Below are 24,090 nucleotides of genomic sequence, written 5' to 3'. Positions count from 1 at the left end.
ACACACCACACCACACCACACACACACACACACACACACACGCGCATGTACACACACACACAGACACACACACGCATGTACACGCACACACACACGCATGTACACGCATGTACACACACACGCATGTACACACATGTACACACACACACAGACAACACACACAGACAACACACACAGACAACACACACAGACAACACACACAGACAACACACACAGACAACACACACACACACACTTCCAGTATGATTTTGGACAGAGAGGAAGCTAGTATACGGAGACGAGACTCCACATAGGCAGTAACTGGACCTGAAGTCTGAAGCCAGGACACAGAGGAAGTGAGGCTTTTTATCTGATTTTTGTTTCCCTGCTGAACTCATTTTAAATGTCACTATGATTTACTTACCTCCATTTCTTGGGTTTGACAAAACTCCAGTTTAACCCCAAACTTTAGACTGAAATGATTAGTAAAGAGATGCAGCACATTGCAGTGTGACTCATCAACAGATCACAAGTGTGTAGGACAGAATTCACAGATTTTCTGCAGGTCTTTTTCAGCAGCCCTGACGGCTCGCTCTCAAATCCAGCCTTCAAACATGAACACACGTTTTGTTTAGTGTTTGCAACAACCAGAGACTTTAATAGCAATGTCCTATTTACAGGCTTATACACGTGTGCATCCATCAGCATTCCAAAGCTGTCCGCAAAACTGGTTGGGAAAACAAAGAGTACAAAAGAGAACCACTTCCTGCTCCATGGATGATACCTTCAGCAACAAGAGCAGACAAGTCACAGCAAAACAAAGAGGGACGAGAGAAAAAGCATGCACAATTAAACCACAGGAGATGAAACGGACCCCTAGCATGGCTGCGTCCTGAATGGGGGTGTATTCACTTAATCAAAGAAGGACTCGTTTACCCAGGAAAAAATACTCACACGGAACGAGACAGCTGGGGCTGCGTCCCGCCGCAAAGCCACGACACACAGGGACTCGAACCCTGCCACTAACATTCCTTCAGATCATATAAGAGAAGAACAGAAGGTCGTACACGTCCCATAAAACAAGGGCTTTGCTGCGAGTGGGCTTTGAAGTGACGTATTTATTTATTTAATTAAGCACAATATAAGCAAAACATAAAGGGATAAATAGTTTAATTCTACATGGTGTGACGTACAACACGTACAAAACATTTCATATCTGTATCCAGCTTTTATCTTATGGGACCTCCCATGTTTAAAATAAATACACAGATTATAAAGCATACTGCCTGACCACATCACATGTAACAGCTCGGGGGGGGGGGGGGACAGAGAGTGAGAGAGACAAAGTGTGAAAGAGAGAGACAGAAAATGAGAGGGGGGGGGAGGGGGAGAGAGAGAGAGGGAGAGAGGGGGGGAGAAGAGAGAGAGGGAGAGACAGAGAGAAAGAAAGAGAGAGAGACAAAGTGTGAGAGAGAAAGAGAGAGAAGAGAGAGTGAGACAGAGTGAGACTGAGTGAGAGAGAGACACAAAGTGTGAAAGAGAGAGACAGAAAATGAGTGAGAGAGAGAGGGAGAGAGAGAGATTAAATTTATTTCACTGCCAATCACAGAAAGGAAGTAGAGATATTTGTGAATGGTTGGTGACCAACAGCGACTGACTGCTTCTGTGTTTGACGTCATTACAAGTAGGAAAAAAAAAACACAAAGGAAAAAAAACACAAGACTGCCCCCTATGGGGTATCGGGGTATAATGCATGCTGTTACTACACAGCAGATCATCACATCCAAGTATAAGCGCTTAACCTTAAATCACTAAAGATTCCTGTACAGTGATGGAGAGATCAGCATCCACACGATTACAGCTACTATGGAGAGTATCACGCCATCCGTCGAGAGACGTTCATCAAAGCAAAAAATAATAAAATCCTCATCCTGAAATAAACGAGTGACTTTTCTCTCCCTGTATTATGCATGGAGGGTGATTCGGTTGTCTGTAAGTACGCGGCGGTCCCTCGGCTTTGTGGAGGCCAGAAACTTCCACCGAGCTGCTGCAGGAACAGAAAAATCAGAACCGTCATGAATCATGACTCAGAAAACGCACGCTAAAGAATTTACACAAAAACGCTGATACATACAGAAGATTAAGGACACGAATCTTTAATAAATAAAGAGGACTCTGGTTCTCGGGAGAGTCGAGAAAGAGTCGGCCATTTTGCGGATCTTGGCGTAGTTGATGAATCCTCTGAGGAACAGCAGAAATCCTGGAAGACATGGAGACGTGTCACAGCATCTTCACTACACACAGGATTATAACCGCTTTATTCAGCGTGTGAATAAAAGTTAATAACAAGTCAACAAGTTAATAACCATTACAGTGTCGTCAAGTTACAGCTTCACATCCAGAAAACATCACGATCACTTTTTACTGCCTTTATTTAGAGGGACAATAAGTCAGGACTACAGGCTGATTTAAACAAACACTTTCTGACACGTAAATCATATAAATATGTAGAAGTACAGGCTTTATGTATGAGACCAGGGAACTCACCCAGCACCAGGAACACCCACCACAGCCAGTACTGACCATCAAAATAACCAGGGAAATACGTAGAGAACTGAAATCACACAAACCACACGACAGGTTTCTAAAGGACAGATTTATAAACCTTTAAAATCATGTGATACGATGATGATGAAGATGATGAGGATGAGGATGATTATGACAACTGCAGAAAGACATACTCTCACAATCAGGATCCACTTAATGAGGGACAAGCCAAAGCCGGAGATGGCTCCGTATCGACCTGCTGCTGAGGTGGTCAGACAGAAGGACAGGAAGAAACCGATCCAGTTGAAGAGGAAAGCCACTGAGGAGAAAATCCCAACATAAAGCACTCAGACATCATACAACAAAATTATAGGAAATGTTTCTCATCACTTTTTTTAATCACGTGTGTTAAAGAGCCGAACAACTCAGAGACAAAGTCTTTGTCGTCGTAACACGTAAGACTTATTCGTTCATCTCCAGTGAGGTCTCACACCGGATCCAGGGTCTAATCCCAGGAACCGCCATGTAAAGAGCCGTAAACCATCTGGGTAACGACAACAAAACACTTACTAAAGAAAGTCAGCATGAAAATGCCATCGTTGCCGATTCGCAGCTGGTCCGCGTCCTCAAAATCTTCTCTGGGCGCAAAATCTTCATCCTGAACAAAGGCATGAGACGTCAGAGATGTTTTTGTCAGAAACAAATCCGTCCATCTTTTTTCACACTAAAATTCAAAGTCAACATGATAAGTCAAGTCTCTGGTGATGGCTTGAGGCTGGAAACTCCACACAGAACAACACAAACACTGCAGGAAACACTTCATCAGCAGAACCCTGAGCTTCCTTTAAATCCGAGAGGACGTGTAGAAGATTCGCTCGATTTGGTCCGTACGGAAATTAAAGTTCACATCAAACATCAGAAGGGAAAAATCTCAGCGATCTCACGGACAGTGACGTGGCAGCCTCGATGGTTTGAGATGATTTCAGATGCTGCTGATCTCCTGAAAGTTTCACACACGACGGTCTGAGGAGAAAATCATCTCATCTCACACATCATGGCAAACCTACAACAGCAGAAGACCAGGTTTCTCCTGTCAGTCACGTGTCTACAGTGGGGTCGGACTCACTCAGACTGGGCAGATGGAGATCAGATAAAGGTCAGGTGGGGCTCAGACCCTGAAAGTCCCAGGAGATCAGAGGCTTCTGAAATACTCACACACACCAACAGCCATGCCAGCGTGAAGCCCCTGAGACCACCGGGAGTCTGATAGATAACTGTGTGAATAAGCAGGTGTGCAGGTGAGGGCAGAAATATAGTCACAGAAGGAGTAAAAGTGTGTTAAAGCATCATATCTGTTTACGTCCCTTCTCTTTGGACCATAAAAGCTTTGGGAGATGCTACAGCTCCACACACTAACACTGGTACTATACCTCCAGCGCTTGAGTTACATCATCAAAAGTGTCCAGACGTTCCCTGTGCTGTGCGAAGCAGTGTGTGGTGAAGAAACAGAGAAGTGTGAGCAAAAACGGGAAGAAAGGATCAATAACAATCTTAAAGTTCAAAAAGTTCATAAAAGTGATAAAAAAATTACTGTTGACAAACATGGAGTCAGAAAATGGAGACAGAAACATGGACAGCAACCTCAAGGGCGTTTCTACAGACTCATCAGTACAGACTTACAGACTATAAAAACTTTAAACTAATTAAGAGACTGTAATTTTCACCAGATTAATAAACAAGATGGAAACCTTCTGTAGAATAAAGTAAGTGTGAGACAGAAGGAAAGATAAATTCTCTAATACGTTTATTTTATTCACTTTAAAGTAAACGACCACATCGACTCATTTCACAGGAAAATGGCAGCGTTTTTACGACCTTGCTGTGACCCTGAGGGGATAAAATACTCTTCGGATATCTGACACACAGACAAGAGACTCGGAGACAAACAGACACGTCATGCTGCTAAAGGCACTAACTACAGTATATAACCTAGGACTACTGTGACGTGACCGATCTGTCGCTCGGCCGTAGTCACGGTTACGGCATATTTCGGTACGTATTTGGAGCGGAGAGGTTCGATAACGGAGCAATACTCACTCTTCCTGTCACCGGGGGAACAAACGTCTCCGTCTTGCTTCTCTCAGCCTCGTCATACGACGGCAGCGACGTGGCTACGTTGTAAGATGGAGGTTTGGGGAACGCAGCGTCTTCTTTATAATCAAAATAGGCTTTAAAAGGTGAAAGAAGAAAAAACAATTTAGTGATGAAGTGAATAGTTTGTATTCGATTAGAAAAGAATGTAAAAAAGAAATATTCCCTTCATCACTCTCAGGACTGTAAAACTAACATTAAGAGAAACGGTTTCAGTGTAAATGACGCGTACCTGCGTTAACTGCTGCGACGCTGCTGTAAGGGGGCGGAGCATCAGAACGCACCTGAGGCCCCGCCTCCACTTCCTCTTCACTGGGTAACTGATGAGAGAAAACAGACTCGGGTCGATTCTCAGATGCACAGGATTTTGTTTTTTTATTTATTTTGAAGTGAAGTTTGTCTTTTACACAGAAATAAACCGAATACAAAGCAGATTACATCTAGTGTAAAATATTTAGTTTTCAACTTTCTTTAATAATTAACAAAAATACTCAGAGGTGAAATTCCTGATGGCACCATTACATATAATCTAGAATAAAATAAACTGTTCATAAGTCCTTTATTAAATAAGATAGAACAGAACATCGTGTACTGTGAAGGTCCTTCAGCTGAGCAGCACAATCATGTGACTTCCTGCCACGAGACACACACACACTCAAACACACACATGTATATGTATATAACCTGCATGCGCTGCTGAGGACTAGAGACCTAGCCTTCAGAACAGGGGACAGGGCGGCCCTAAGAGCAGCAAGGGCCAAACTGTCCCGAGCCATCAGAGAAGCAAAGCACACACACACACACAGACAATCCACAGCCACTGCCAGGCGCATGTGGCAGCGCATGTGGCAGCGCATACAGGTGATCACGAACTACAAGACAGCTTCACCTGCATGTGATAGTGACGCCTCCCTCACAGATGTGCTGAATGACTTCTACACTCAGTTCAAGGTGCAGAACAACATAGCGGCAAGAAAGAACGACCAGGTACTCTGTCTATCCACGGCCAACGTGAGGAGAACATGCAGAGTTAACCCATGGAAGGCTGCTGGACCAGACAACATACTGGTTTAGAGCCAACAACCTTTCTCTGAATGTTGATAAAACTAAAGAGATGGTTGTTGACTTCAGGAGAGCACAGAGCGCCCGCTCTCTGCTGAACATCCACAGATCATCAGTAGAGATCGTCAAGAGCACCAAATTTCTTGGTGTTCATCTAGCGGAGAACTTCACCTGGTAACTCAACACCGGCTCCATCACCAAGAAAGCCCAGCAGCATCTCTGCTTCTTATGAAGTCTGAGAAAGGAACATCTCCCTCCCCCCATCCTGACTACTTTTTACAGAGGGACCATTGAGATCATCGTGAGCAGCTGCATCACTGTCTGGTTTGTGAACTGCACCAACACAAGACCCTGCAGCAGATAGTGAGGACAGCGGAGATTTACCTCACATTTTGATGTTTGTTCATTAATCAGTTTGCTGACTGACTGAGTGATGGATGCTGCTGTTGAATGTTATCTGTTAATAAAGTTGTTGTTTTATTAATGATAAAATAAAACTACACTTACAGTTCAAAATGTGGTTCGTTGCTCTTTTTCGCCCCCTAGTGGAATAACAGCAGTTTTCCACCCTCACAAATCATTCAGTCTCCTTACGGTCAACAAAACGATTTATTTAGAATATTTAAACTAAGTTATCTGACCGGGTCGGAACCTGCTGTGGTCTGTGTGCTTAAAGCCCCTGTTTAATGATAACGCGTTTATCTCCAGCGCCATCTACAGGCAGAAAAACTGAACTACTGGAGCTTTAAAGGTGGAACAGAAAACTTCAGTCTCTTTAGCTGTTTACTACAAACACACAACACAAACAGTGAGCATGTAACAGGGCGACTTTGTGGGCATGAGCTGTTTTATGCAGTTAACATTAGAGCTCGGATGTAAACGTATAAACGGTAAAGAAGATGAAAACAATGAGATTTAAGGTGGACTGAGGCGTCATCAGACAAACACAATGAGATTTAAGGTGGACTGAGGCGTCATCAGACAAACACAATGAGATTTAAGGTGGACTGAGGCATCATCAGACGAACACAATGAGATTTAAGGTGGACTGAGGCATCATCAGACGAACACAATGAGATTTAAGGTGGACTGAGGCATCATCAGACGAACACAATGAGATTTAAGGTGGACTGAGGCATCATCAGACGAACACAATGAGATTTAAGGTGGACTGAGGCATCATCAGACGAACACAATGAGATTTAAGGTGGACTGAGGCGTCATCAGTGTCTCATGGAAACACTTCTCAATGCTAGAAAATGTACCAAGATAAGCGTTGTTACTAAACCTGCGTCCATTCCAACACGCTAGAGTACAAACACTTGACCATAACACAACCTTTTCGCGGTGACAGACCTTTTCATCCACAGTTCATACATTAATGTGTTATTTTGGACAGTTAGCATGCTAAGCTATCGAGTGACAGAAGCGTTTCCTCACCTGCTGATATCTAACACTGGGTTCCGCCATCGTCACAAATCTCCACAGGATCCAGAGGATTGATGAACAATCAACACTTTAACCGGATTGTTGTGTGGAATTATGTAAGTTTGTGTGTCCGTGCCCACGTCTGCTCTTTGGCCTGTTTTCATTTCCGGTGATGTCAGACGCACACTGGCGCCACCCGGAGGTCGTGATGGTGCAGTACCGATCTGAATCGCTGTCCGATCTGCGCATGCGTATTCACTGCGCATGACGTCTAAAATTTTCTGTATTTTTTTCTCTGGTGCTCACCGGTGCTTACTGAACACCTTACTGAACACCTTCTTACTGAACACCTTCTGGTGCTTCTCTGGTGCTTACTGAACACCTTCTTACTGAACACCTTCTTACTGAACACCTTCTTACTGAACACCTTCTTACTGAACACCTTCTTACTGAACACCTTCTTACTGAACACCTTACTAAACACCACCTTACTGAACACCTTACTGAACACCTTCTTACTGAACACCTTCTTACTGAACACCTTCTTACTGAACACCTTACTGAACACCACCTTACCGAACACCTTCTTACTGAACACCTTACTGAACACCTTCTTACTGAACACCTTACTGAACACCACCTTACTGAACACCTTCTTACTGAACACCTTCTTACTGAACACCACTTTACTGAACACCTTCTTACTGAACACCTTCTTACTGAACACCTTCTTACTGAACACCTTACTGAACACCTTCTTACTGAACACCTTACTGAACACCTTCTTACTGAACACCTTCTTACTGAACACCTTACTAAACACCACCTTACTGAACACCTTCTTACTGAACACCTTCTTACTGAACACCTTACTGAACACCTTACTGAACACCACCTTACCGAACACCTTCTTACTGAACACCTTACTGAACACCTTCTTACTGAACACCTTCTTACTGAACACCTTACTGAACACCTTCTTACTGAACACCTTCTTACTGAACACCTTACTAAACACCACCTTACTACACCTTCTTACTGAACACCTTACTAAACACCACCTTACTGAACACCTTCTTACTGAACACCTTACTGAACACCTTCTTACTGAACACCTTACTGAACACCACTTTACTGAACACCTTCTTACTGAACACCTTCTTACTGAACACCTTACTGAACACCTTCTTACTGAACACCTTCTTACTGAACACCTTACTGAACACCTTCTTACTGAACACCTTACTAAACACCACCTTACTGAACACCTTCTTACTGAACACCTTACTGAACACCACTTTACTGAACACCTTACTGAACACCTTCTTACCGAACACCTTACTGAACACCACTTTACTGAACACCTTCTTACTGAACACCTTTTTACTGCACACCTTACTGAACACCTTCTTACTGAACACCTTACTGAACACCACCTTACTGAACACCTTCTTACTGAACACTTTACTGAACACCTTCTTACTGAACACCTTCTTACTGAACACCTTACTGAACACCAGTTTACTAAACACCTTACTGAACACCTTCTTACCGAACACCTTACTGAACACCACTTTACTGAACACCTTCTTACTGAACACCTTCTTACTGAACACCTTACTGAACACCTTCTTACTGAACACCTTACTAAACACCACCTTACTGAACAGCTTCTTACTGAACGCCTTACTGAACACCTTACTGAACACCACCTTACTGAACACCTTCTTACTGAACACCTTACTGAACACCACCTTACTGAACACCTTCTTACTGAACACCTTACTGAACACCACTTTACTGAACACCTTCTTACCGAACACCTTACTGAACACCACTTTACTGAACACCACCTTACTAAACACCTTCTTACTGAATACCACTTTACTGAACACCTTACTGAACACCACTTTACTGAGCACCTTACTTAAGTCTTAATCTGTATATACTGCATACATTTTTTGTCCATTTCTGTTATTTATTTTTATTCTTTTTGTAAGGGAGACGAGCAAAGTTAGCACTTTATCTTATGGTCCTCACCATTGTGTTTTCTCTGTGCACATGACGACAATAAACCTCCTGAATAATGTCAGTTCTCTCTAACATAAAGCTTCTGGGACAAATCAGACAATGTTCACACTTTATTTCTGTTATCAATGCAAACAAAATCAGATAGAAATAAAAGATGCTGAATATCAATAAATGGCTCTGCAGAGACGATTGTTTTTCTTTTCATTAGAGATTAAATATAAGCAGTAGTGGAGACCCTCAGCTATAACCCATGTCCCCTTCTGCTCACTGTACGTCTCGGTATCTGATGAGGACGGGGTACGTTGTTCCTATGTGCTTCTGGTTGTAGTGATGGCATACGATCTCCACCTCGTATAGACTGAAGGACACTCTGACACGCTCATTGGGAGAGGTGATGAAACACAAGGTGTACAGAGCGAACTCAAACTCCGGACTCACTCCGAGGAAGATGCTGCCTTTGGGCTTGAACCCATTCTTCCAGATAAACTGTAGAGCTAAGATGTGTTTGTTCTCATCAGGCTGTAAACCACATTTAATATAAAATATTAGATTGTTCTAATCACTAAACTGATCCACATTCAAATAACTTACACAGGCAATAAAATCAGTGTGGTGTTAGTTCTAGGAAAATAATCCACAACACAGAGCTGTGATCCCGAATAACACAGAAGTGATCTTTTTCCTAAAACACCAACAACATCCTGAAGTGTTCTATTCCTTTTATGCCACAGAGACTTGCTAATGATTACAATCATTAATTCATTAATGACCACAACATCAGGCATTTTACCAATTTATTGGTATATTTAAAATTTCTGTTGTCACTTTTGTTCTAAACAGCGGATCTTCGTCTGAATTCTGTTTATTCTCTCTTACGGTTTATAAGAGAAGAGCTTGTCGTGTTAATGAGAAAAGTCTAAACTCCTGGAGATTACAGTTAAAGCACTGACACTGGAGACTCCTTCCATACATGTCTACATGGAAAAGTGGATTTATACTATGATGACTCAAACAGTGTTAATGAATTACTAACACTCAGAGGTGGGAGTAAGTCACACATGTGCAAGTCACAAGTAAGTCTCAAGTAAGGTCAAGTCATAGTCAAGTTGAGTCTTTTTTTAATATTTGTCAAGCAAGTCTCGAGTCTCAAATTTGCTACTTAAGTCTGACTCGAGTCAAGTCGAGTCCCCATCTCTAAGTTATTTAACCCAAGTCTGAGTCAAGTCTTAAGTAATGTCAAGTCAAAGTCAAGTCGAGTATTTTTTAACATTTGTCAAGCAAGTCTCAAGTCTCAAATTTGCGACTTAAGTCTGACTCGAGTCAAGTCATATGACTCGAGTGAGCCATCTCTGCTAACACTTACTCCAACCTTCACATTTAGTGTGTGTGTGTGTGTTGCAGCACATGCTCATATAAAATAATTTGGTGGATTGATGGATATAAAGGTCACTTGTCCATCTCATGTCACATGTCCATCTCATGTCCTGTGCATGGTCATGATGTTCAGAATGTTTTAATACATCGTTACACCACCGTGATGTCTGTCCTGGATTCTGAGAAGCATTTAACAGCTCAAAATATTTACAGCATAATTTTCAACTTGGATTATTTTCACATGTACTGATTAGTTATGAAACATGAAACCTAAATTATGGGCAGTTCATTTAGACGTATTATTACATCAGATGATTATAATTCAAAAACATTCCCTTATTACTGCATCAGAAACCTACTTCTGGAGAATTCGCTTTTATGCTGTAACCTTTGTAGTCGATATGGCCGAGTTTCTCCTGCAAGTACAGCTGAATCCAGTTGTGGAAACCGATAACAGTGTGTCCACCTCTGGTTTCACCTACAAAGACATGCTCGAACCCTGAAGAGTCTGGTCTTAGAGAGAGATGGGGGGGGGGGGGAGAGATAGGGAGAGATAGAGAGAGATAGAGAGAGAAGATAATAATAATAATAATTATTATTATTATTATTATTATCTTCTCTCTCTATCTCTCTCTCTATAGGTCTCACTCTACACGACACAGAGTTCAGATTCCTGCTATATGCAGATGACCTGGTCCTGCAGTCCCCCAGTGCTCAGGGTCTACAGCAGAACCTGGACCTGCTGCAGCAGTACTGTCAGCTGGGCCCTGACAGACAACCTCAAAAAAACTATCACCTTTTATATTTCATAAAGTTATAGAAGTCAGAGAAACACACCGCACTTCACCACAGGAACACACACAATAGTACACTCTAATGAGAACAATTACTTAGGACTGAAAATTAGTTCCTCAGGAAATTTCAGTCCAGCAGTGAATGAGTAGTGTTTACCTGTTTACCTGTTTACCTGTTTACCTGTTTACCTTTCATTCATTCATTCATTCACTACCGCTTATCCGAACTACCTCGGGTCACGGGGAGCCTGTGCCTATCTCAGGCGTCATCGGGCAACGAGGCAGGATACACCCTGGACGGAGTGCCAACCCATCACAGGGAACACACACACTCTCATTCACTCACACACACACACACACACACACTCTCATTCACTCACACACTCACACACTACGGACAATTTCCCAGAGATGCCAATCAACCTACCATGCATGTCTTGGGACCGGGGGAGGAAACCGGAGTACCCGGAGGAAACCCCCGAGGCACGGGGAGAACATGCAAACTCCACACACACAAGGCGAAGGCGGGAATCGAACCCCCGACCCTGGAGGAGTGAGGCGAACATGCTAACCACTAAGCCACTGTGACCCCCCTACCTGTTTACCTGTGTTCTAAATAATATGTTTATTAATAAGAGTTGTTCTTCTCTTTACTATAATGCTTTGGTTAACACTGTACATGTATATGGTCATGACAATAAAGCTTGTTAAAATTTAAATTTAAATTGAGAGAGAGAGAAAGAAAGAAAGAGAGAGAGAGAGAGAGAGAGAGAGAGAGAGAGGGAGGGAGGGAGGGAGGGAGGGAGAGGGAGAGGGGGAGGGAGGGAGAGGGGGGGGGACAGATGCACTTCCACGGACCTCCTGTCCCTCCTCTGCGGCTGTAAGTTTATTTATCGGTACCTGCTGGATCCTCTCCTGGCATAGAGCTCGAACCAGATGTGGTGCAGCTGCTCCTTAAACACTGATGTGTCAGAGGCAGAGAGTTTCTTCTTTACTAGATAGTTATGGACAATCTGTGAGGGAAAAACGCTAAAACATGAGAAAAAACAAGTCGCGCATTCGGTTTGAAACAAGCAGATCAGTTTGTGAGAATATTTCATCAAGGATCTTTAAGTGTCTTAAGTGTTTTAAATGTCAGGTGTTACCTTCATTACAGGAGTCTTTATTATAGAGTCCAAAAACCTGAGATTCTCCGCCTCCTCCTCCGGGGTCACGACCTCCGGTACACCTGTATCACTCTCATAATTATCCAGAAGTGAAATGAAGGCTGAAAAACAGGAGTAAAATCACACTATCTCTTTAAATCCCTATTACTATGAATAAAAATATTACTTTTAGGAAATATCTGCTTTAGGAGTTATTATTCATTTCCTTTTTCTTACCCAAGAAAGTTTCGTTTTTAAAAATGGTTTCATCCACATATGTGAATAAAGGAGATCCAGCTGCTTGATTCCCGTCGCTGAGGTCCGACAGATGAGTTGCTTTATTCTGCAGAAGACACAGAGTCACATGGTGATGGAGTAAACCTATGATTTATTCTGTCTTTATTTCAGACGCTATATCCCATCTTTCATCTTCTCACTTCTTACCTTCAGCCAGGATCAATGACATCATTGAGAGAAAGAGGAGCAATAAGACAATCACATTAAGAGGAGCTGCTGTTATATTGTGCTATATTGTGTTATATTGTGTTATATTGTGTTATATTGTGTTATATAAACACCACCAGAGAACATTACCAGGTCAGAGACACTAAACAGCTATTACAGATAAATGAGCACAGTGTCAGTAAATACGAGCAGGAAAACTAGCAAATCCTCAAGTAATATAAGGTGTGTGGGTAAAGCAGCATTTTAATCTCATCTCTATCCACCTTCCCTGGGGTATAAAACAAGATGAACTGACAAGAGACAGAGTGACAGAGAGCCACGTGCTGAGGAAAAAACAGAAAATGTGTTTATCCAAAACCTCCTGATCCTGGAGCTGTAAGAGAAAGTGCTGGGTTTGTCTAAGATGTTACGGTTGGTTATGATTGATCAAAATCTCAAAAAGCTGGAACTGAACAGGTTTGGAGTCGGAAAGCTAAATAAAACGTTTTGTTTTTCTCAGATATAACAGCTAAAGGGTTGTAATATGTGGTTAGATATTTTATCTGTTTATGAACAAACAGCTGTCCTCAGGATTTACTAAATATTTGTCCATACGCAGTAATTAATGTGTTAAACCTGCTAGAGATCCCAGGGATAGACTTTATTTTGAAAAACCACACAGAAATACTCCTTTATTATTATTATTATTATTATTATTATTATTATTATTATTATTATTATTACTTGCAGAGATATGCAGTAGTCAGTCCCAGGTCTCAGGCGATGGATGTCGTTGTCCCACAGCTCCTGCGCTACAGCTGACAGGTCAGGGTCATGTTCAATCATCATGTGATGTGGACACAGACGCTCTGGTTATCTGATTAAAAAACAAGTAAATCTTCATCAGTACAGATTTTATGTCCACTTTAGAAACATTTGCACTGAAATTCACATCAATACACAACACAGTAGACTCACACAGGGATGTGTGTGTGTTCAGTTCTAAATGTATAGTGTTGACAGGATAGAAGGGGCTGTGTGTCATAGTACAGCACGAGAGAGAGAGAGAGAGAGAGAGAGAGAGAGAGAGAGAGAGAGAGAGAGAGAGAGAGAGAGAGAGAGAGAGAGAGAGAGAGAGAGAGAGCACATGTCAGCAACTCTAGTCAAAAGGATCAGAAGCAGTTTGTTCCATTACAATGAGCTCTGAGGGTCTTTGTACCACCTTTTGTTTCAGTTTACATCACAAATTAAACATAACTGAGTTATTTCTTTACCAGGACCCTGAGAACGTGAGAGATGACGAGTGTGATAACCTAAAGAGGAATAAACCTGATTACTCCATAATTATAATGTAATACTGACATCACAGGATCATTTGAAATGTTCCTAAGCAATAAATAAATTGTAAACTCTATTATAACATTAAATTTTCAACCATTTCTTCTGAACCCATCACATGCAGGAAGAACAGCTGCATTATTTTATTTAAAAAAGATTTATTCATTTTAATGCCACAGGCTGAAACGAGAGGGTTAATATATTCTGACACACTTCCTGCTTTGCTCTATTTTTGTTGATGAATTCATCAATTTGTGATAGAACTGTTTTATTTATTAATGAAAACAATAAAAATAATAAAAATCAAGAAAAAAATGACCTCTGTAATGAGGTGTATATACAGACGCGTCTTAGTCTTATGTGAATTTGTTTGAAAAAGAATATTTTGTCAGGAATGATGTGAATTTGAGACACTTAAAATAGCGTAACATGTTAAATCATTTCACTTATTCATCCCAGTCACAATTTCTAAATAAATTATAAAAACATGAAAAGAAAGTGACGATATTTTGTGAGAGTCGACACTTTGGTTGTAATGAACACAAACATCTCTAAAAAAAAAATCACCAATCACTGAACTCTGATTGGTGGAGGTTTATTGGGGTAAGCAGATGTACAGGAATAAAGTTTACAGTATACATGAAGGGCTCTCAAGTTTTGAAGACAGGCAAGAGTGACATTTCCAACCCCCCAGCAAACCCCTCGTCGGACACCCACCACCCCCAGCACCCAAAATAAAAGGTTTCAGCAGGATCACTGACCACATTTTAACCAAATACAAAGTATTTGTTCAATTTCCATTTATTTGTGTGTGTGTGTGTGTGTGTGTGTGTGTGTGTGTGAGAGAGAGAGAGAGAGAGAGAGAGAGAGAGAGAGAGAGAGAGAGAGAGAGAGAGAGAGAGAGAGAGAGAGATTATGTCTGTGTTTGTTACCTTTTTGGACCCCTTTATCATGTGTAATGTTGCTCCCATATAAAACAGTTCAGCACAAGCCCAGACATGTTTAGGGACATGATTGAGGACAATGTCCCGTCCAGAGACATGATTGAGGACAATGTCCCGTCCAGAGACATGATTGAGGACAATGTCCCGTCCAGAGACGAGCTGTTTCGTGTTGCGGTTTTGTTCAAACTGACCATCGTAAATACCCTCTCTAATTAATGTTTTCTTCATTGGTTGTTACGTTAAATCTTACCCAGATACAATAGTGCTATTTTCTGATTGGCTGTTGTGTAGCCTCTGTTTTTGATTGGAAGTGTCAGGCTCGACTAAGAGCTCCAGGGGAGACGTGTTTGGTTCCTGCCCGTTTCCATAGAGACAGCAGTGCGGACTGATACAGTTTGGGTGCTGCAGTGTATTAAATATATGATAAATAGTCAGTTTTTCTGCGTGAGAAATACATTGTGTGGCAGAGAGCGTGAGAAAAGACCCACATGAGGGACGTCACTCTCAGTGCGTCACACTTGACAGCTCTGTACATGGATCCAAAGAAAAATATAGACTTGTATAGAATACAGATAATATGATCAACTTTGATCGACTTTATTCCACCATTCACCATTTACTGACAAATTATTAGAACAGAACCCGTTTCCATAATTAGTCTCCAATGTTCATGACATTTCTGAACTTAACTCTACATCAGCGGTGTCCGATCTTACCCACACAGGGCCGGTGTGGGTGCAGGTTTTCATTAAACTGGTTTAAACTTACAATGGTTTAATATTAAACAGGTGGAATCAGGTGTGGCTTCTGCTTGGTTGGAATGAAAACCTGCACCCACACCGGCCCTGTGTGGGTAAGACTGGAGACCCCTGGTGTAGAACATAATGAACATTCACACAGACTGTTCTTTTCAATCAGATAATAAGCCCCATTTGGACTGTTAGCTTTTCTTCATCTCCTTCACCGTTATCATCCGTTAGATTCTGGGAAACTGTGAATAAGAAAGATCCTGATGTACACAGAACAGAGCAGGTTTTACTGCACTCCTGGTGCTGCCACTCGACTCATTTTCACTCGTCTTCATCACTCGAAAACTCTTCTTCGTCTACACCCTGGAACAATCTAGAAAAAGTACAAAAAATATTTTAAAAAGACAAGACACCGTATGTCACTAATGCACTCTTAGAAAGAACACTTTACTCTTCCTGTACAGTCAGGACTGATAACAGTGATTAGACCTGCTTCACTGAACAGTAAACACATTCTCAGCAAAGAGGTGTATGTGTGGGTGTATGTGAAAGTGGAGGTGTGCTTGAGGGTGGAGGTGTGTGTGAGGGTGGAGGTGTATTTCAGAGTGTGTGTGAGAGGGTGGAGGTATATGTGAGGGTGTATGAGAGGTTGTATGAGGGTGGAGGTGAGAGTGTAGGTGTATATGAGGGTGTATGAGAGGGTGTATGTGAGAATGTAAGTGTATGAGAGAGTGTATGAGAGGGTGGAGGTGTATGTGAGGGTGTATGAGAGAGTGGAGGTGTATATGAGGGTGTATGAGAGAGTGGAGGTGTATATGAGGGTGTATGAGAGGGTGGAGGTGTATGTGAGGGTGTATGAGAGAGTGGAGGTGTATATGAGGGTGTATGAGAGGGTGGAGGTGTGTATGAGAGGGTGAAGGTGTATACAAGGGTGTATGAGAGGGTGGAGGAGGCCTACTGATTGAAGCAGAGATTGTTGGGATTGTTGAAGTGGCTGTAGGGATTCACTCGTGACAGAGGAGTCAGACAGAGCCAGCAGAAGAACTGCTGACAGGAGGTGCAGGTCATTTTGTTGCAGCCTTGCATCTTCTGCAGAACCGAGAGGAGAAACATGAGATAAAAGATTTTTACATCGCTCACTTTATAATAAACATCCTAATGAGATGTATGGAGCAAGAAGCTCTTCTGATCTCATTCCTGAGGAACTGGATCTCTAAACTCTCTTCATCCCCAACCATTACACCACAAACAGTGTGGTTAGAGTTATACAGACGTTCTGTCTAATAAAACTAATAAAAGGTGATCATTAGACACAATGAGATGTTTGTTACACCTGAGATTCTGTATCCTCACTGAACTTTCTGAGGTCCTTCATCTCCCTCAGAACGTGTGTGATGCTCATCAGAGCGCTCTTTCAGCCACACTGTCTTGTACAAACACTGTTTTTTTGCACAAGTTGCACATTGTCTCACACACAAAGCGTGTCACACACACACACACACACACACACACACACACACACACGCACACACGCACACACACACACAAGCGCACACACACACACACACACACGCACACACACACACACACAAGCACACACACACACACACACCTTTGTGTGCTAACACTCCTGAACAGTTTGCTTTGTATGTAAAGATCCATCAGTGCATCTGACCTGAATGTGCATGTTACAGCGAGGGCAGTTTTTTGAGTTCTCATCCAACCACTTCATACTGAAGGACTCTTCTACTGCACGCTGGATCACCTTCTTTCCAAAACGCTGCTCCAAGAACTTCTTTTCTTCCTCAGAACCCTCCAGGTACTCCTCCGGCAGATTATGGAGCCCATCTAAGGAAAAGGACATGTTTTGCCCCATTCATTTCTTTTCCTTTCTATAAAGGCTGAATATTCTTCTCAGTACATTTCTGCTGTATAGGTACACATCCAGGTGATTACACCCAAACCCCCACAACATCTCTCACTACCAAACTGACTGAAACACTATGGTCCTTTATCTGTGGTCACACCTTTATACAGCTAGGTGTTGATCTGTAAGCTTTTCTGTCAGTTACTGTATATAAGCAGCTGTACTTTAATTCTGAGCATCAGTGACAGTGACTTACCGACAGACAGTATGCAGTGTGAGAGGCCGTGGTAGGCGCGCTTGCACAGGATACAGAAGACGTACTGGCAGGACGGACACAGGCCCATGGTGGAGTTGGGCTCCAGCAACACAGCCATGCAACAGGAAGTGCGAGGGCAGTAAACAACGTCCGCCATCAGGTCCAGACTGTTCTGCAGCAGCAGGCGGTCGTATCGTGCAAACTCGTCCGCTTCAACAAGCAGTTTCACCTGTTAATGAAGCAAGATCACGTCCTCATCTGACGCATTCATTTCTCAGCAGCTTACAGGCTACAAAACGCCAATAAAATCTCACTTTACTTCACTTTACTTCAGATGTAGACAGAATGGAACCTATAACCAGGCTCTGAGCAAACAAATACATTATGTTGTGTTTGGTGCTGCTGCTAATGTCTGTTCTCTTTGTGTTAGTTTACCTTTATAACCTAGAATACTATATTAATAATAATAGTAATAATAATATTTAAACATAAGTCTTGTGATTTTATTCTAAAATTAATCAGTCACATTTGCTTTAAATGATGCTCCAGGTACACACAGGTGTCAGAGGATACCTGAGAAGGTGTGGCTACAGAGGTACACTCAGGCTCGGGACACGTAAGGCACTGAACCTTGCCGTCTCGGATCTGGACCTGAAAGAATTCCCTGACGCAGTCCCTGCAGTGAACATGCTGACACTCTTTAAACATCACACAGCTGGAGCCCAGCTTCTCAGTGATGCAGATCCCACAGAAGAACACCTTACTGTCGAACACCTTCTGCTTCTGAGCTTCGTCGAAGTCCAGGAGCTGACGCAGCAGGTCGTGGAGCGGCTCGGCCTCTAGGACGGCGCGAGGGTCCAGCTGTGACATCTTCTTCTTCTCTGCACCACCGCTTTCGACTAGCCTGGCGGCGCCATCAGTTCTGCCGCGTTCCAGCTGAGAATGCTTGTTGCTATTGCTGGGGATTTCCAGAGGAGACTGCAGACCCAGGAAGTCCAAAGCCTCCTCTTTGAGGAACTGGATCCAGGTGAAGAGCACCACGCTGCCGTGATTCTCCTCCCACAGCTCATCCAGACGCTTACACAGAGAGGTCAGCTGGTAGGGTTGAGAGAAGGAAAGGTGGAGAATGACGAAAGAGGATATTAATTCCTCATACATACATAAGCTGGCACATGCCTGCAGTGATGCATACTGCTGTGACAGGAGAGACAGAGTTGGCCCCTCCCACTTAATTTTATTAATTGAGAAATATTACTGTTTTCATAACTGAAATTAATTTATTTTTCTGTAAAGCTGCTTTGTGAAACTGTCTGTTGTTAAAAGTGCCATACAAATAAAAAGCTGGAATCATGAACACAGTTTCCTCACCTGGAGTCTAGAGAGCCATTTGGAGCTTAGGGTAAACACCGGCGCAGTTGAGGAAGGATAATCAACAGGAAGCTCGAAACTCAAGACCAGAGGAGGCAGAAACGACACATGGTACTCCACAGATGTCTCCCCTGTTCATGCAAATTCACAGAAGTGCATGTGAGAAGCAGGAGGAGAAACCTGGGTCAGGTTTCACACTAACACGCGACTCTAACATCACCTCACCGCTGACCAGCAGCTTGAAGTCATGTGGAAGCCCCAGACACAGATGGATCTCTCCTTCCCTGCCTGACTCAGCTCGACGAAACTCTTCATCATCATAAATACTCGCTAGAGCCAGCAGTTCATCATCCTGTGCTTCCTGATCCTCAGACATTTTAACATTCCTGATGAAAAAGAAGATTGTTTCAACACAAAGATCTGAACTGTGAACATGAAGAAAAAGAGTTTCATTCATTTGAGAATAAGGACTAAGAGAAGCTAAATGCTGTGCTAGAATTCCAGCTAACCTGAACCAGACCTGTCCTGGCGCTGGCATGCTGATTAACTACAATGAAAACTCATAGCTGAAATTAAGTCAGCTATGAGCTATGAGCTGGGTGAATGTTATAAAATATCCTGATAAATTATGTCATGATACATTATAATATTTAATATATTTAAAATTGCCCCCTTCAACATCAATGATAGCATAAAGTCTTTTGTAATAATTATGCATGAGGTCCTTAATTCTCTCAGGTAGAATAGCAGCCCATTCTTCTTAGCAAAATGCCTCCAGTTCCTGTAAAGTTCCAATTCCTGCATAGATCTCCCCAAAGTGGCTGAATGATAGTGAGGTCAGGAGACTGTGATGTCCTCCAGAACCTTCTTCAGCTTTTTCTGCTGTAGCCGTTGGAGGGTCTTGTCTTGTGCTTTGGATCACGGTCATGTTGGAACATCTGAGATCGTCCCATGTGCAGCGTTCGTGCTGTAGAATGAATATTGTCTGCCAGTATTTTCTGATAACATGCTGCATTCATCTTTCCATCCGTTTCTCCTAACGTCCCTGTGTCCCTGGAGCTCACACAGCCTCAAAACATAAGAGATCCACCACCATGCTTTACAGTGGGGATGGTGTACTTTTCACCGTAGACCTTGTTGACTCCTTTCAAACATATTGTTTATGGTTGTGACTATAAAGTTTAGTTGTGGTCTCATCCCTCCACATGACTCTGCTCCAGAAGCTGTGAGTCTTGTCTAGGTTCTGTCTAGTGTACTGAAGGTGGGTCTTATTGTGGCTTGGACTTTCTCCTGACAACTCGACCATGCAGGACATTTGTGTTCAAGTCCCTCCTTATTTTGCTCCCTGAAACAACACCACATTTTTCCACAGCAGCCTGTATTTCTCTCCAAGGTGTATGTGGGTGTTTCTTTGCGTTCCGAACAAATCTTCTGGCAGTAGTGGGTGAAATCTTTCTTGCTCTACCTGACCGTGGCAGAACCTTTTATCAACAGAACCTTTTATTTCTCCACAGCACTGACTGGCATTTTCAAGTGTTGAGATCCTTTTATATCCTTTCCCCGCTTTATAAAGTTCCACTACGTTATTACGCAGGTCCATTTGCAGTTCTTTTCTCTTCCCCATGGTGCAGTATCAGCCAACTCAGTGCATCACCTCATGAGCTGAGAAACTCACTCACTATTTATGTACAGACACTAATTACAGTTACAACGAGCCACAGGTCTGAAAACGTCCCTTTAATAGTAATTTAAAGCTGTGTGTTTATAATGTGGCCAAACATTCAGGGAGGTGTAAACTTTAGATCTTTAGGTTGTTTAAGACACATGAACACACACATTCCCATTGTAGTGGCTGGTCCTGCATTACTATTATTACTATTATTACTATTATTACTATTATTACTATTATTATTGTTGTTGTTGTTGTTGTCCCACCTATCTGCAGGGTCCCGGGTTTCTAACACACAGTAATGTCACAGTCATTACGTGATTTTGACAGTAATGACCAGACCGAGTCTAATCTCTAACCCTAACCTACTTCACTAGTCCTCCTTAACTAACCAGAGCTGCCATTAAAGTCGCTAACAAACACAACTAGCTGTCAGTTAGCCTTCAGACTTAAAAACAACCTTCCTGTTCCGGTCTTGGGGAAAAAGAATTATTAGTAAATAGTTCAGCTCATGACTAAGTAGGTAAGTTAATGACTAAACAGGTAAGTTAATGACTAAACAGGTAAGTTAATGACTAACTTACCCACAGAGTTGAAGAATAAATAAATAAACACATACAGTGTCCCCACATTCTAAACAAATCCCGCCCCGAATGCAAACGTGAGCGCACGTTGTCCAATCACATCTCCTGTTGGTGTTGTCTGGTAACCAATCCTGATACAGCTCAGTCAGTCAAAGTTGAATCCTAATACCGGAAGTATCCATAGACTCAGCAAATGATTTCCTAGAGCAGATTAGTGCTGAGTCACTGCAGACTTTATTAGACTTTATTAGACTTTATTAGACTTTATTAGACTTTATTAGACTTTATTTATTGTAAACTTTTCCCCCAAGAATCCTCGTGTAACATCAAATACAACATTTTTAATTAAATGAATATTTACAAGGATTATTTACTCCTTTTAACTATCAGGTTATGAACGTTTATAAGAGTTTATAAGATATAAAAGATTATAAGAAATTATAAGAGTTTATAAGTGTATAAGAGTTTATAACAGATTATAGGTGTTTATAAGAGTTTATAAGATATAAGATTTTATAAGTGTATAAGAGTTTATAAGATATAAGTGTATAAGAGTTTATAAGAGATTATAAGTGAGCTTAAGAGTGTATGAGATTATACGTGTTTAGGAGATTATAAAAGCATATAACAGATTATAAGAGTTAATAAGAGATTATAAGATTTTATAAGAGATTATAAGAGTGTATAAAAGATTATATGTGTTTATGAGAATATAGATATATGAGTTGATTATATGAGTTTATAAGAGATTATAAGAATTTATAAGAGTTTATAAGTGTATAAAAGTTTGTGAGATTATAAAAGTATATAATATAAGAGTTTATAAGAGATTATAAGTGTTTATAAGAGTTTATAAGATATTATAAGAGATTATAAGAGTTTATAAGTGTATAAGAGTTTATAACAGATTATAGGTGTTTATAAGAGTTTATAAGAGATTATAAGAGTTTATAAGTGTATAAGAGTTTGTGAGATTATAAAAGTATATAACATAAGAGTTTATAAGAGATTATAAGAGTTTATAAGTGTATAAGAGTTTATAAGAGATTATAAGTGAGCATAAGTGTGTATAAGAGATTATACGTGTTTAGGAGATTATAAAAGCATATAACAGATTATAAGAGTTAATAAGAGATTATAAGATTTTATAAGAGATTATAAGTGATTATAAGAGTGTATAAAAGATTATATGTGTTTATGAGAATATAGATATTTGAGTTGATTATATGAGTTTATAAGAGATTATAAGAGTTTATAAGAATTGTTTTTCCTCACTTTTGGTATGCTTTATTATTTACAAATTTGTATTCTCAAGTTTTCAGTCTCTAATTATTTTCTAATTTAATCACAATAAATTAAAAATTAGCAATACATCTCTCCAATTTGTAACTATGGAATGGTTTTAATTCTAAAAAATACATGTATATTTCAAATTTGGCTTAATAACAATAAATATTTCAGAATCAGAAGGAGCAACATATACAGTGTAGGGGAAAGAGCGTCACATCCATATGTGTGATTCTTAACTAAACTCCGATTACCACCAGTTTAAAAGAACATCTCAATATGCAGAAGTATTAAAATTTCCCTTTACTGGAAATAAAAGACCCAAACCTGTTCCAGTATGACAATGTCCCTTTGTCCCAGACAAAGTTAGATCCATAAAGACATGGTTAATGGTTCTAATAATATTATATAGCATAAAAGAGAGGGAAATAAAACTGGATAAAGATGTTCATCAAACACATATGAGTGGGTTTTGTAATTCCTTTTCCTGAAGACATTAAAAAACAGATTTTAATTAACAGTTGTTTTATGTAACATGCAAAGTTTCTGATATGGGATGCACTGTGAATATGAATATATAAAATAGATTTTACTTTTTTAAAAGCCACTTTTATGCTGCGGAACATTTACCAAACCAATTAGAATACAGCTACACACACTTAATTTTGTGTTATTTACAGCAGATGCTCTACACGTTTGCCTTTAAGGTTCTCAAACGTTTTCTCAGATTATGTTCCATCAGATTTTAGCAACATAAAAGCCGACCTTTCAGACACCCTGAAGATTGTGAATTAACATTTTTAATCAACTCCTAGTTTACTAGCTCTATAAAAATATGAATGTCATTTCATTTATATTCTCACCAGCATTGAACTTATCAGAATCAGAATCAGGTTTTTTTGGCCAAGTGTGATGATGTTGACACACACAAGGAATTTGGTTCCAGCTGTTTGTGACTCTCAAAAGTACAGACATAAATAACACTATACTATACAAACTATACAAGACAATGCAGACGATGAGATACGACAGAATAAGTATTAAATATGAATATAGAATATGACTGATCAGTT

General features: G+C 41.0%; 3 protein-coding genes across 4 annotated transcripts; all 3 read right to left on the bottom strand.

Moving 5' to 3' along the window:
- Positions 1 to 1,077: 1,077 nt before the first annotated feature.
- ndfip1l (Nedd4 family interacting protein 1, like) lies at positions 1,078 to 7,363 on the bottom strand. Of its 2 annotated transcripts, XM_047805829.1 has the most exons (9): positions 7,180 to 7,363; positions 4,910 to 4,997; positions 4,624 to 4,754; positions 3,957 to 4,004; positions 3,097 to 3,184; positions 2,721 to 2,845; positions 2,527 to 2,593; positions 2,114 to 2,239; positions 1,078 to 2,026 (listed from the first exon to the last, which is right to left on the bottom strand). In XM_047805829.1, exons 1-8 carry the CDS (start codon positions 7,207 to 7,209, stop codon positions 2,136 to 2,138), a joined length of 681 nt encoding a protein of 226 aa, XP_047661785.1. In that variant the 5' UTR covers positions 7,210 to 7,363; the 3' UTR covers positions 1,078 to 2,026; positions 2,114 to 2,135. The 2 variants fall into 2 exon arrangements, with proteins under 2 accessions (XP_047661785.1, XP_027010176.1); XM_027154375.2 differs by lacking the exon at positions 3,957 to 4,004 and having other exon boundaries at positions 7,180 to 7,362.
- A 2,019-nt stretch (positions 7,364 to 9,382) lies between these two features.
- On the bottom strand, positions 9,383 to 13,801 carry endou2 (endonuclease, polyU-specific 2). The gene is made up of 6 exons (XM_027154376.2): positions 13,700 to 13,801; positions 12,749 to 12,854; positions 12,512 to 12,633; positions 12,267 to 12,379; positions 10,932 to 11,085; positions 9,383 to 9,717 (listed from the first exon to the last, which is right to left on the bottom strand). The coding sequence occupies exons 1-6, from the start codon at positions 13,799 to 13,801 to the stop codon at positions 9,463 to 9,465; spliced, it is 852 nt and encodes a 283-aa protein (XP_027010177.1). The 3' UTR covers positions 9,383 to 9,462.
- A 1,998-nt stretch (positions 13,802 to 15,799) lies between these two features.
- Positions 15,800 to 21,875, bottom strand: rnf14 (ring finger protein 14). Its single transcript, XM_027154379.2, has 8 exons — positions 21,731 to 21,875; positions 19,703 to 19,863; positions 19,478 to 19,608; positions 18,683 to 19,204; positions 18,110 to 18,338; positions 17,662 to 17,834; positions 16,945 to 17,075; positions 15,800 to 16,359 (listed from the first exon to the last, which is right to left on the bottom strand). The coding sequence occupies exons 2-8, from the start codon at positions 19,851 to 19,853 to the stop codon at positions 16,308 to 16,310; spliced, it is 1,389 nt and encodes a 462-aa protein (XP_027010180.1). The 5' UTR covers positions 19,854 to 19,863; positions 21,731 to 21,875; the 3' UTR covers positions 15,800 to 16,307.
- Between the last annotated feature and the right edge of the window lie 2,215 nt (positions 21,876 to 24,090).

This window comes from Tachysurus fulvidraco, chromosome 21 (genome assembly GCF_022655615.1).
Source record: "Tachysurus fulvidraco isolate hzauxx_2018 chromosome 21, HZAU_PFXX_2.0, whole genome shotgun sequence".
Classification (NCBI taxonomy): domain Eukaryota; kingdom Metazoa; phylum Chordata; class Actinopteri; order Siluriformes; family Bagridae; genus Tachysurus; species Tachysurus fulvidraco.
This window is presented reverse-complemented; position numbering and strand designations above follow the sequence as displayed.

Bases quoted from the DNA above. Each gene is read 5' to 3' on its own strand.
- ndfip1l (XM_047805829.1), bottom strand. From the start codon at position 7,209: ATGGCGGAACCCAGTGTTAGATATCAGCAG. The intron at 4,005-4,623 runs GTGAGTATTGCT...TGCTTCGCACAG, and splicing joins TTCCCCCGGTGACAGGAAGA to CACAGGGAACGTCTGGACAC. The intron at 3,185-3,956 runs GTATAGTACCAG...GCCTTTGTTCAG, and splicing joins ATGTAACTCAAGCGCTGGAG to GATGAAGATTTTGCGCCCAG.
- endou2 (XM_027154376.2), bottom strand. From the start codon at position 13,801: ATGATTGAACATGACCCTGACCTGTCAGCTGTAGCGCAGGAGCTGTGG. The intron at 12,634-12,748 runs GTAAGAAAAAGG...CCTGTTTTTCAG, and splicing joins TAAAAACGAAACTTTCTTGG to CCTTCATTTCACTTCTGGAT. The intron at 11,086-12,266 runs GTACCGATAAAT...TCTCTCTCTAAG, and splicing joins GCCAGGAGAGGATCCAGCAG to ACCAGACTCTTCAGGGTTCG.
- rnf14 (XM_027154379.2), bottom strand. From the start codon at position 19,853: ATGTCTGAGGATCAGGAAGCACAGGATGATGAACTGCTGGCTCTAGCG. The intron at 17,835-18,109 runs GTAAGTCACTGT...CCTTTTCCTTAG, and splicing joins ACACTGCATACTGTCTGTCG to ATGGGCTCCATAATCTGCCG. The intron at 17,076-17,661 runs GTCAGATGCACT...TCGGTTCTGCAG, and splicing joins GCTGTAACATGCACATTCAG to AAGATGCAAGGCTGCAACAA.